The 12532-nt window shown below is 40.9% G+C and overlaps 1 protein-coding gene across 1 annotated transcript in view; it reads left to right on the forward strand.

Moving 5' to 3' along the window:
• Positions 1 to 12532, forward strand: part of DTWD2 (DTW motif tRNA-uridine aminocarboxypropyltransferase 2) — a 110569-nt gene that overhangs the window by 91853 nt on the left and 6184 nt on the right. Inside the window, exon 5 of the mRNA XM_020780057.3 lies at positions 9534 to 9662. Within this exon, the coding sequence (XP_020635716.3) occupies positions 9534 to 9662 (129 nt within the window). The remainder of the gene's footprint in view (positions 1 to 9533; positions 9663 to 12532) is intronic.

A 12532-nucleotide genomic window follows, 5' to 3' on the forward strand; every position in this document is an offset into this window, starting at 1 on the left:
AATATTTCAAGCTAAAAACAAAGAGTATACAACAGTGGTACATAATTAAAGAACAATATTTAAATCTAAGAACAGTGAGTATAAAGCGGCAGCTTACATCATTAAAAGAGAGTACTAAAGCTAAAACAGTAAGTATGCAAATATTTAAAAGCAACAAACAAATACGACTCTGAGAGATGGTAAACATAAGTAGTCCTAAAGACCCAGTCAGAGCAGTAATGCACAAAGTCCATTTAAAGTTTTCATGTAGCCAGCCATGTGACCATTCACTCATGTAGACAGTTGTTAAGGGAAAGCTTACCTGAAAAGACAGGTTTCTGCCTGCTTTCGAAAGGCAAAGATGGGGTTAGTCTGGCCTCCTGTGGGAGGGAGTTCCAAAGTCTGGGAGCTACAACAAAGAAGGCTTTCTCCTGTAGTTCTTTGGAACTCTACTTGAGAACCACAAACAGGTTGCTCATTATATTCCTCTTATTCTAATGCTTGTTCTGTTTAAAAATCTATACAAGAAGTTATTTTATTCATTTCCCACTGGCAGCAATGGAAAAAGAATAAAAGCAGATAGATGCTCATGAAGAAAAATGTGATTTAAGGCAACACTCATAATATGCCCCTTATTTACATATTTTATACTTTCTACATCTGTTTGTTTATTTATTTAATATTATGAGTTAGTTTCATTGTGAGTAACAAAAGGAAATAGGCAGTTTCTAATCTTTCATTCTTCTCCATCATCTTACCATAGAGGTAATATCATTTAAAGAGATACCTGGCATCTCACTGAACTACCTACCTACTTCTTCTGCCTCATTCATCTCTATACATTGGGGTATGTTGTTACAAATAAGAAAAATTGCTAAGAGAAGATGTGCAACTCCCGGAATTTAGAAAGAATGAACATATTAGTAATTTAAGATTGTTTCTGTATCAAAAGGGAAGAAATTCATTGAGCTTTATAGTTGGTGAGTCCACTTTTTTCACAGTTGCTCTTTTTATAATAAAATCAGAACAAGAAAAAAGGAATAGGAATATAGAAAGAAGAAAAAGAATAGGAAAAGGATAATTCCTTAAACTCCCAAAAGAAGGGAGGATGTATTGCTAAAAATAAAACAAATTTACCAGTGGGCAATTTCTTTATTAGGTTGAACCATAACTCCATAGAAATGGAACTTTTTATCAGACAGATGGTTTCAAATGTGGAAAGCTGAAAGAATAATGGATATCCAGAAATTCTGGCAGGATCTTCTAAAACATTTAAGCCAATGTTTTAGAGGAGGTGGGGGTGTGAAGATATTCCAAATGGAATGTGATACCTGACATTTTTTCATTTCAGTTATCAGGGAAGTCACATCCAGCCACCTTCCCCCTTCAAAATGGTTGCTTGCCCCTCTTAACCTCTCCATACATTCATGCTAAGGGAGATGAGACTTCCTGTGGCCCAAGGCTGACTCCTTCTGGGTATGCTTTATTTTAGAATTAAGCCTTCTTTTTGCCCATAATTAAGGGACGTGTTGGCACTGTGGGTTAAACCGCAGAAGCCTCTGTGCTGCAAGGTAAAAAGACCAGCAGTCTTACACAACGCAGTGAGCTCCCGTTGCTTGTCCTAGCAGTTTGAAAGCATGCACATGCAAGTACAGTGGTGCCTCGACTTACAAACATCCTGACTTACGACCATTTTGAGTTACGACCAGCTTCGGCCACAAAATTTTGCCTCAACTTGCGGCCAGAGCTTCCAGTTACAAACAGAAAAAGGCGGGGAATTCAAATTGCTAACCATTGGTAGGTGAAGAGGTTGCTTCTTTGTAGTTCTTTCAGCCCAACGGTTAGGGTGAATGCAATCGGAGGAGACTTTGGACTGTCTGTTAAGATGCTGCTTTCTGCTTTTTAAAAACTGTTCTGGGTGGGGTTTGCAGCGTGGTTTTGGGCTTGGGGGTTATGTTTCTGTGCTATGATGGGTCTTGGGGGATTTGTTTGTTTTTTGGTATTCCCCCCCATTTCTGATGGGTCTTGGGGGGTTTGCTTGCTTTTTGCTTTGCTTTTTTGCATTTCCAATGGCTCTTGCTTACTTTGCTTGCTTTTCTTTTCTTCCTGCCCCCCCCTTCAGCCAGAACAGATTAATCGCATTCCGATGGGTGTTGCAGTGATTGTTTTTTGTGTGTGGTGTTTTTTTGGTGATTTTTTTCCCTTCAGCCGGAATGGATTAATTGCATTTCAGTGCATTTCAATGGGAAATGGTGCTTCAACTTACGACCATTTCGAGTTACAACCAGAGTTCTGGAACCAATTAAGTTCGTAAGTCGAGACACCACTGTACAGTAGATAAATAGGTATCACCATGATGGGAAGGTAATGGCGTTCTCTGTCTAGTCACGCTGGCCCCGTGACCACGGAAACTGTCTTCGGACAAATGCTGGCTCTATGGCTTGGAAATGGGGATGTGCACCACCCCCTAGAGTCGGACACAACTGGACTAAATGTCAAGGGGAACCTTTACCATACCTTCCCATAAACTAAGAAACACGGTTAGATTCTGAGTTTTGTTTTATGTAATATATGAATGAATAGAGAAACCACATTCAGAATGCCTTTTGTAATTTCTCAGAACTAAAGTCCACCGATTTTGATTTTTCATCAAGAAGCTATGCATACTATTTGTTGTTGTTTAGTCATGAAGTCGTGTCTGACTCTTTGTGACCTCATGGACCAGAACACGCCAGGCCCTCCTGTCTTCCACTGCCTCCCGGAGTTGGGTCAGATTCATGTTGGTTGCTTCGGTGACACTGTCCAACTTTCTCGACCTCTGTTGTCCCTTTTTTCTTCTTGCCTTCACACTTTCCCAGCATCAGGGTCTTTTCCAGGGATTCTTCTCATGAGATGGCCAAAGTATTGGAGCCTCAACTTCAGGATCTGTCCTTCCAGTGAGCACTCAGAGTTGATTTCCTTCAGAATAGATAGGTTTGTTCTCTTTGCAGTCCAAGGGACTCTCAAGAGTCTCCTCCAGCACCACAATTCAAAAGCATCAATTCCTCAGCAGTCAGCCTTCTTTATGGTCCAGCTCTCACTTCCATACGTCACTACTGGAAAAACCATAGTTTTGACTATGCGGACCTTTCTTTGGAAGGTGATGTCTTTGCTTTATAAGATGCTGTCTAGTTTTGTCATCACTTTCCTCCCAAGAAGTAGGTGTCTTTTAATTTTGTGGCTGCTGTCACCATCTGCAGTCATCATGGAACCCAAGAAAGTAAAAGCTATCACTGCCTCCATATCTTCCCCTTCAATTTGCCAGGAGGTCATGGGACCAGTGGCCATGATCTTAGTTTTCTATATGCTTACATTGTTACAAATTAATTCAGTTACCAGTCTACTTGGCCTGATCCGCCTCTTATTTATAAAGCAGAGACTGAGAGTATACTGTTTCTAGTGAGGGCAGAGAAAGTATTTAAAAGAAGAACATTATGAATTTATTTTTATATATAATGTTCTTATATATATAAAATTGTATTTCTTTTATAATGGCAGCGTATCTGTGTTCAGTTGCATTTCTCTATCAAACAAATACACCATGTTTGAACTCATTTGTATGTTGCTCCAGTATCATCAGGGCAAGCTAGGCATTAAGTAGCTCTATTCAAACCTGGTGTATGCATACTGTGAAAAATCATATTTGGAATTTCAATCAGACTTTTGATTAAGGGTGAGCTGGATTTCTCCCCAGATAAGCAATTAAATATAAAAAAAGTTCTTTAACTTTAATTGACTCACTGTTTCATTTTGTAGAGATGATATTTTAATATATTATAGTGAGCTACTGAGAATTGTATCATAGCAAACATATTATCTGCTACCAAATCAGAAGGCAATGGGGAGGGGGCAATCTGTGAGGACAGATTTAATACAAAGATTGACAATTTGGTCCAGATATTGCCAAAATGAACTATTCTCTTCACAAAATAATCTCTTAGTAATATATCTCTTCTTTGACTAGCGATAAAATCATAATGTGTGCATTAATTAACATATCAGTTATGTGCAAAAATGCACTGAGTATCAGCTGTGAATGAAAATGGTATTTAAACAAGACTGATAAGAAATTTGTAGAGAAAGAAAGTATTCTCTATTTTCTATAAAGCTCATTCATTCATTCATTCATTCATTCATTCATTCATTCATTCATTCATTCATTCATTCATTCATTCGGTTTCTATACTACCCCATTAGTGCAAGCACTGCTCTGGGCGTTTATAAGTTAAAATGTAAAACCCCACAATATTCAGTGTAAAAATTTACATTTCAACTCATCTGGTGCTACACAATTATAAAATATAAAGTTCATACAAAAAGAAAAGAAAAAAATGCAGCATCCTGGAGAGTCAGCTGCTAAATGCAGCTTTGAATAATTCCATTTTTACAAATTTTCTACAAAAAGAAGTAGGGAATGTGCCTGGTGTAGCTTATTTGGTAAACTGTTTCAGAGATTTGGGGCCACCACCATTAAGGTTGGATTTGGAGGATGCTGACAAGAGAAAAAGAGATTCATTTGAAATATAATGTTGGACAAAAGCTTTGCAATTACCCTGGACCACCAGGAAGGTGAACAGTGGATGTTACAGCCAATCAAACCTGAACTATCTCTGGAGGCAAAAGTGATGAAAAATTCTTGGGCACATTATGAGAAGATAAGATTCTCTGGAAAAGACAATAAAAGTTAGGAAAAGTTGAAGGCTGCAGGAATGAGGCAGAGCAAATATGAGATGGACTGACTTCCTAAAGGAGGCAACAGAGTTTACAAGATCTGAGCAGGGTTGTTGAGGACAGGACATTTTGGACATCTCTCATTCATAGGGTCACCTTAAGTCGGAGGTGACTTGATGGCACATAACAGCTATATTTCTGTGAGTACTTCTGATGTGTTCGCCAATAATTTACCATTTTCCCATTCAGTCATTAAGAAAAAAAACGACTATATTGAGAAGTACAAATTGGCAAATTGTGCCCTTCCCAATTTGGTGTTTATTGTATTCAATGCTACTTAAGTCATGTTGGTGCCTGAGGTTTAAAAAAACAACAACTAGAGTAAAAATATAGTAATAGTGCACCGAATAAGAAACACGTTGCTAACCTTTATTAAAACCCAGAATTTGCCTTACTCAATATACAGTGGTCCCTCGCTTAACGGGTGACCCTTTAACGACAAATCCGCATAGCGATGAAGATTTTGCCATCGGTTTTGCAATTGCATTGCAATGTTCCCTATAGGGAAAAATCGCTTTGCGATGATGGCTCCCCCCCCATCATCGCAAATGCCCCATTTTTGCACAGCTTGTGATGGGGGGGAGCGATCGTCTCAGAAAAGAGCCAGGAGCCATCTTCTCTGCTCCAGCCTCTCCCCACCTTACAGCTGATCGGCGCTGCTCTTAGAAGCTTCCCCAGGCTTGCCCAGCAGGTAAACTGGCAGTGGAAATGCACTGGGGAAGCCTCTGAAAGCGGCGCTTTGCTGGGGTGGGTGTGGGTGTGCATGTGCCAGGGGCAGGCCCGCTACCCCCAGCACCCCCACTCGTGCCCCCCCCGCAGCAAAGCGGGGCTTTCAGAGGTGCATTTTCACTGCTGAAAAACCCCAGGAGGCTTCTGAAAACGGGGCTTTGCCAGTGTGGGGATGGGTGGGGGTGTGGCAGGGGCAGGCCCGCCACCCCCCGCCACCCCCAGTGCCCCCCTCGCACACCCCACAGCAAAGCGGGGCTTTCAGAGGTGCATTTTCACTGCTGAAAAAGCCACAGGAGGCTTCCGAAAGCGGCATGAGGGGGGGCTCTGGGGGGCAGGGGGCGGGCTTGCCCCTGCCACACCCACACCCACACCCACCTACCCACACCCCAGAAAGCGCCGCTTTCAAAGGCTTCCCCAGTGCATTTCCATTGCCTGTTTACCTGCTGGGCAAGTCTGGGGAAGCTTCTAAGAGCAGCGCCGATCAGCTGTAAGGAGGGGAGGGCGAGGGGCTGGAGCGGAGAAGATGGCAAAATGGCTGCCCGCTGTGTTTTGGCCTGGATTCCTCGCTTACCGGGCAGCGAAAATGGCAGCCGTATGGAGGATTTTCACATAAAGGTGAGTTTTTTGCTCATAGGAATGCATTAAACGGGTTTTAATGCATTCCTATGGGCTTTTTTATTTCGCATAGCGACGAATCCATATAGCAACGATTTTGGCTGCATGGATTATCGTCGCTATGCGGGGCACCACTGTACTGATAGGTGCTGGTGCTGCATACTTCAGCACAGTTGCTGTTGTTTCGGAGGGCATTACTTCCCCATGTGATTTAATTTCCAAGGGAGTAACCTTTGTTACATTGTAGCAGAAAATATAAAGAATCCTGTGACAACTGAAAAACTAACAATTTTATTCTTCCACAAATGATGTCTACTCCTGTGTCCCCAGCAATCCGCAAATATTTATTTCTTTTTTCTTTTAACTGAAAAACCTCCCTCTCACCTAGTATCAGGAAGAGAGGCTTGGGAGGGAAACTTGGTAAAATTGGACTTTTTAATATTTTTTAAATTTAATTTTTAATTTGGGGGAAAGGGGAGCTGGCAGATGTATTTAGGACCCAAGGGTCACTCTTTGCATCAGAATATCCATCAATACATACTGCTAAAGATATTTCTGAATGTAATGAAAAACAAATAGAGGTGACTGGTTAGCTCGAAGTGGCAACACCTGAGTAGAAACAATACGTTTTAAACAACTTGTTTTGTCAGCATCATGCCCTCCCATGGAAGGGCACAATCCTGATGTTTCATGTAGTCATCGCAAATATTGTAACTATTGTTTATGGCAGAAACAGTTTGTAAATCCTGCAGATGAAAAAGAGCATAACAACTGAGAGATTTTACATCATGGAACCGTAAATTTGTCACATATGCCTTTGTCCTTATAATAAACTATATATAGGCAAAGCTCCGAGACAGGTTAGAATTAGAGTGTGTTAGTAATGTCCAGCACAGGGATGCAGAAACATTGTGGGCTCAGCATTGTGAAAATGAAAAGAAAGAGAAAAGATATCTGGTTTTGGCCTACAGAAAAAGTTAACAACAGATGGGGGATCTTTTGGGACAGGAAGCTGAGTGGATTCTAAAGTTAATAATGATTTTTCTTGTGTTAATGAACTTCTCAACCTTACAATATTGCTTTGAGACACAGCTGTTTTTGAGACACAGAACTGAAAGATGAATAAACTTGTGTGTGTGTGTGTGTGTGTGTGTGTGTGTGTGTGTGTGTGTGTGTGTGTGTGTGTGTGTGTTTGGGTTTGGTGGGGTTTTTTGGTGCTTTTTTTGTTATTTGTGGTAGTACAGGATGCTGAAGACTTTAATATAGTCTAATAGGATGGCTTCATTATTCAGAGTGATTTTATTTAGCCCTGAGGAATAGTGGTTAAAATATTTGCCACTGCTTGTCATATTGAATGAGTTTCAATTGCTGAGACCTGAGGAGGTGGGCAGGGTGCTTGGATCTGTCTCTTCTACCACCACTCCGCTCGACCCTTGCCCATTTTGGCTAATTGGAAGATCTGCCAGTGGGTTCACACCTGGGTCCAGGAAGCCGTGAATGCCTTTTTGAGAGAGGGAGTGGTCCCTAGATCAAAGTGTGAACTAAAATCTGGAAGGCAGAAAATAGTAGAAAAGCGAAGTGTGAATCTTGATATTGCAATATAAATACAGTGGTGCCTCGCATAACGAGCGCACCCTTTAACGACGAATCTGCATAGCGATCTATTTTTTGGGATCGCTAATGCGATCGCATTGCGATGTTCTGAATGGGCAAACATTGCATTGCGATGATCGGTAAGCGTTTCGCTTACCGATCTTCGCATTGCGATGTTTTTAGAACAGCTGATCGGCGGTTCCAAAATGGCTGCCGGGTGCCCAAAATGGCTACCGCAAGCATTTTTGCACGCTGCCCTTGCTTATCGAGGCGGCGAAAATGGTGGAGCTATGGAGGATCTTTGCTGAACGGTGAGTTTGGGCCCCATAGGAACGCATTAAATGAGGTTTAATGTGTTCCTATGGGGTTTTTAGTTCTGTTTAGCAATGTTTCCGGATAGCGACGATTAATCCGGACACGATTAACGTCACTATGCGGGGCACCACTGTAGATTGGATGTTAGTATATTTTTGTTTCTCCTCCCCCAACCCCAACCCTTTTCCCCCTCTTACTTTCTGTATCCCACACCCTAACTCAAGTCATCAAAACAATAAAAAAGGGAGAGATGGAGTGGTCCCTACCACCTTGAAAGAGGCGGTAATTTGGCAACTCCTTAAAAAGCCTAACCTGGACCCAAGGCTGGTGGTTAACTACCGATCAGTGGCGAACCTCCCATATCTGAGCAAGATGTTGGAGCGGGTTTTGGCTGGGCAACTCCAGATGCTGCTGGATGAAACGGATTTTCTGGATCCATTTCAATCGGCTTTCATGTCGGGTTTTGCCACTTGAGTCTGCCTGTGTTTCACCTTTTAAATATTTTTTAGCGTGAATGTTAGGAGTGTGTCCTACTTTGGCTTTGGAACACAAGTTTGATTTTCAGGTCCTGTGTGATGCTGAAAAAATCTAATGAGTAGCACCTGAATAGTGTCACAAAGGTCACTGTGTCATTTTCTAAGTAACTGTTTATAAATGCAGTGAGAACCTTTGCAGCTGATAAAACCCATAATCTAATGGATAAATGGCATTTGTCTTTCCTGAAGTATTTAACATGTGTACTAGTGTAAACCTCTTATTATAGGGAGAATGAATTAATCATTTTCAAACATTTCAAGTCTGAAAATAAATACAGAAGTGCTCCACTAAAAGACATGGACACTTTTTTATTATTTTGATTTTATATAACTCTTTATATTACTGTTAACTATATTGTTAATTACAAAACAGTGGCTGCAATCCAGTTTCACAAAAGGCATAGCTTTTACCAGCAAACAGCCTTAAGTTAAGATATCTCTATGGACTTTATCTTTGCATGCTAAGTCGTGCAACTCATTCTGCAACAGACAATGCTTACCAAAACTTCTTAATTTACTCCAGTATGGCACATTGCACCTTTTGCATAACTGCACAACAGGATGCATAATTCCAATAAAAAATAAAGTGCAATATTTTTAAATGTCTAAATGTAATTGTTCCCTTTGTATCTATGTGCAACAAATATGGGATCATTTTGATTTTTAAAATCTTTTTATTGAAACTGCAGCATTTTTATATAAGTCTTATGTCTTATATGTCTTGAGTTTGTTATGGTAAAAAACCATGAATAAGGATCACTGCATTTGACTCTCCCCCCCCCCCAGTATAAAGACTATTATTTTATTTTTTTTATTTTTTTTTACTGATTGTATCAGATAAAAGTGCTGTAAGGGGCACTGAAGTATATGCATATGGTGATAACTAATTACTGAAAGATAAAATGCTACATATGTTAAAACAAACATTTTAGAGAGAATTTGAATTATGGTACTAAGACACTTCTTTAATGTGAAATAATACGTTGTTATTTTCAGGTGCAACTAAAAACTAGCCTTTCAAGTCAGTATGTGATCCGTACACAGCCCACAAACGCTTGTCTGTCCACACTTGAATGTGCAGCGGTTGCCCTTGCCATCATGGAAAAAAATGAGAGTATTAAAGAGGTAGGTGGTTTCAGAGTTATTTCTTCTATTAATGGGAAAAAAGGATGAGAGCAATGCCATATATCAAGAGGTACCACTGCACTAGCAGTTGTGCCTTTTCAACATTAGTAAAAGGGTGGTATCCAGTAGTATTAATCATGCAAAAGGTTATGAAAGTCGTTGCACAGCTGCTTGCACAATGGTGCAATGCAATGCAAGTGTGCTTGCAGAGATTTTCACTCCATTAGCATTATGTAAAATTTAAACCGATGAACAAAACTGTATTAATTTTACAAGAAATTAAAACAAAATTCTTTTGTTTTAAAAAAAGAAAGCTAATTAAAGATTTGCAGTTTGTACCTTTGGAGCCCCTCTTCACAGATTGTTGCCTTGTTGTGGCGAAGGGGTTTGAGTAATTCAGAGAAACTCTGGGCTATGCCGTGCAAGGACACCAAAGATGGACAGGCCATAGTGGAGAGTTCTGATTAAACACGATTCACCTAGAGCAGGAACTGGCAAGCCACTCCAGTATCTTTGCCAAGAAAACTCCAGGGACAGAAACAAAAGGCTAAAAGATATGGCGCTGGAAGATGAGCCCCTCAGGTCGGAAGGCGTCCTATATGCTGCTGAGGAAGAGCGGAGGACAAGTACAAGTAGCTCCAGAGCTAATGAAGTGATTGAGCCAAAGCCAAAAGGATGCTTAGCTGCAGATGCACCTGGAAGTGAAAGGAAAGTCCAATGCTGCAAAGAAAAATATTGCATGGGAACCTGGAATGTAAGATCTATGAACCTTTGGAAGCTGTATGTGGTCAAACAGGAGATGGCAAGAATAAACATTGACATCCTGGGCATCAGTGAACTAAAATGGACGGGAATGGGCACATTCAATTTAGACAATTATCATATCTACTAATGTGGGCAAGAATCCCATAGAAGAAGTGGAGTAGCCCTCATAGTCAACAAAAGAGTGGGGAAAGCTGTACTGGGATACAATCTCAAAGGCAGACCTTTCAACATCACAGTAATCCAAGTTTATGCACCAACCACCGATGATGAAGAGGCAGAAATTGGCCAATTCTATGAAGATTTACAACATCTTCTAGAACTGACACCAAAGAAAGATGTTCTTCTCATTATAGGGGACTGGAATGCTTAAGTATAATTATAAAGTACTTGTACTAGATATGTCCAATACACATAGAAACCACTGGATATATAATTCTAATGTATATACAGTGGTGCCCCGTATAGCGAGGTTAATCCATTCCGGATTAACCTTCGCTATACGAAAACATCGCTGTGCGGGTAAGGAAAGCCTATTGGAACGCATTAAACTTAGTTTAATGCGTTCCAATAAGCTTCGAAACTTCCCCCTCCAGCGATGTTTTCGCGTCCGGCGGCCATTTTGGAGCCGCCGATCAGCTGATCGGCGGCTCCAAAATGGCCACCGGATGACCCAAAATGGCCCCTATCAGTGTTTTCGCGCCCTCCCCTTGCTTACGGAGGTCGCGAAAACGCTGCGGGGGGGCATTTCGGGCCATCCGCGGCCATTTTAATGGCCGCGGATGACCCGAAATGCCCCCCGTAGCGTTTTCGCGACCTCCGTAAGCAAGGGGAGGGCGCAAAAACACTGATAGGGGCCATTTCGGGTCATGCGGCGGCCATTTTGGAGCCGCCGATCAGCTGTTCGGCGGCTCCAAAATGGCCGCCGGAGGCCCCAATCGTCGCAAAGCGAGTGCGGCGATTGGGGCTGATCCGTATAGCGATCCCCAAAAAGGGATCGCTATACGGATTCTTTGTTAAACGGTGCGCTTGTTAAGCGAGGCACCACTGTATTTTAGTCAGGGATAGATTTTACTTGCTGTTATGCATGAATATGTGTACTTTTCTTCTTCAAAAATCCTGTATTAAAGATTTTTCTTTTTAAAAATTTGATAATACTGTTAATCTAGATTTACAAGATAATAGTTTCTGCAGAGAGACTTAAATCAAAGGACTCAATTTAACCAGCTGGTTATGTCTCAGTTAAAGGATGTGACTAGAATCCTGCTGGGGAACAAAACATGTGTGTAAACTGTAATCACACAAGCTGTGCCCTGCTTTGTCAGGTTGTTCACTGGGCAAGCAATTTTGCAATCGGTGCACAATCAGTTGTGTGACAGACAACTTGGCAAAGAAGGAATCTGCTCATGCAATTCCCATTGTGTGCAGGGGTTTTTCCAGCATTGTGACTTAATGCCTCTAAATTTAAACCAGTGAAAATGCTTCTTTACTTTAAAGTAAATGGCAAACATGAGTATTATATTAAATGAGTGCCTTTGTTCTTCTGTTTACAAAAATGGAAATGAAGTGTGATTGTCATTGATTTTTTTGAAAGGCCAAAGCAATTAGATATGTTTGCTTTGTATATATTCTCTAGTGTTTCATATGTATTAAACAGCCTCATAATGATCCCATTTCATAGTGCTAAAATAAATAACTCTATATAAATGTTTAACAATTGTTCTGCAGTCCAAATAAATCAGTTTAAAATATCATGAGTCACACTTCAGCCAGGTAAATTAATAATTCTGCCTGAAAATGACTCCTGGGGTGCTTCTCTACAGAGATGAACTGAGGAACCCTGAAAGTTAGCTTGAATATTACAATGTAGGTGTAAACCAATCACAAAGATTTCAGATAGTCCTCAGAGCAAGACCCACTCTATTATTCCAATGCACTAATCAGCTTATAGCTGTCAAGTGTCATTACAAGAACTTGGAACCTGACAGCTGTGGAGTGTACATTTATTCTACCAGGTCAAAGAATAACAAGAGGACATTAGCCTTTGCTTTCCAAGTGATCCCACTAGTCTATGATGGAAGACTCTGTCAAGATTCAAAAATGCCTTC

The sequence above is a fragment of the Pogona vitticeps genome, chromosome 2 (genome assembly GCF_051106095.1).
Source record: "Pogona vitticeps strain Pit_001003342236 chromosome 2, PviZW2.1, whole genome shotgun sequence".
Classification (NCBI taxonomy): Eukaryota; Metazoa; Chordata; class Lepidosauria; order Squamata; family Agamidae; genus Pogona; species Pogona vitticeps.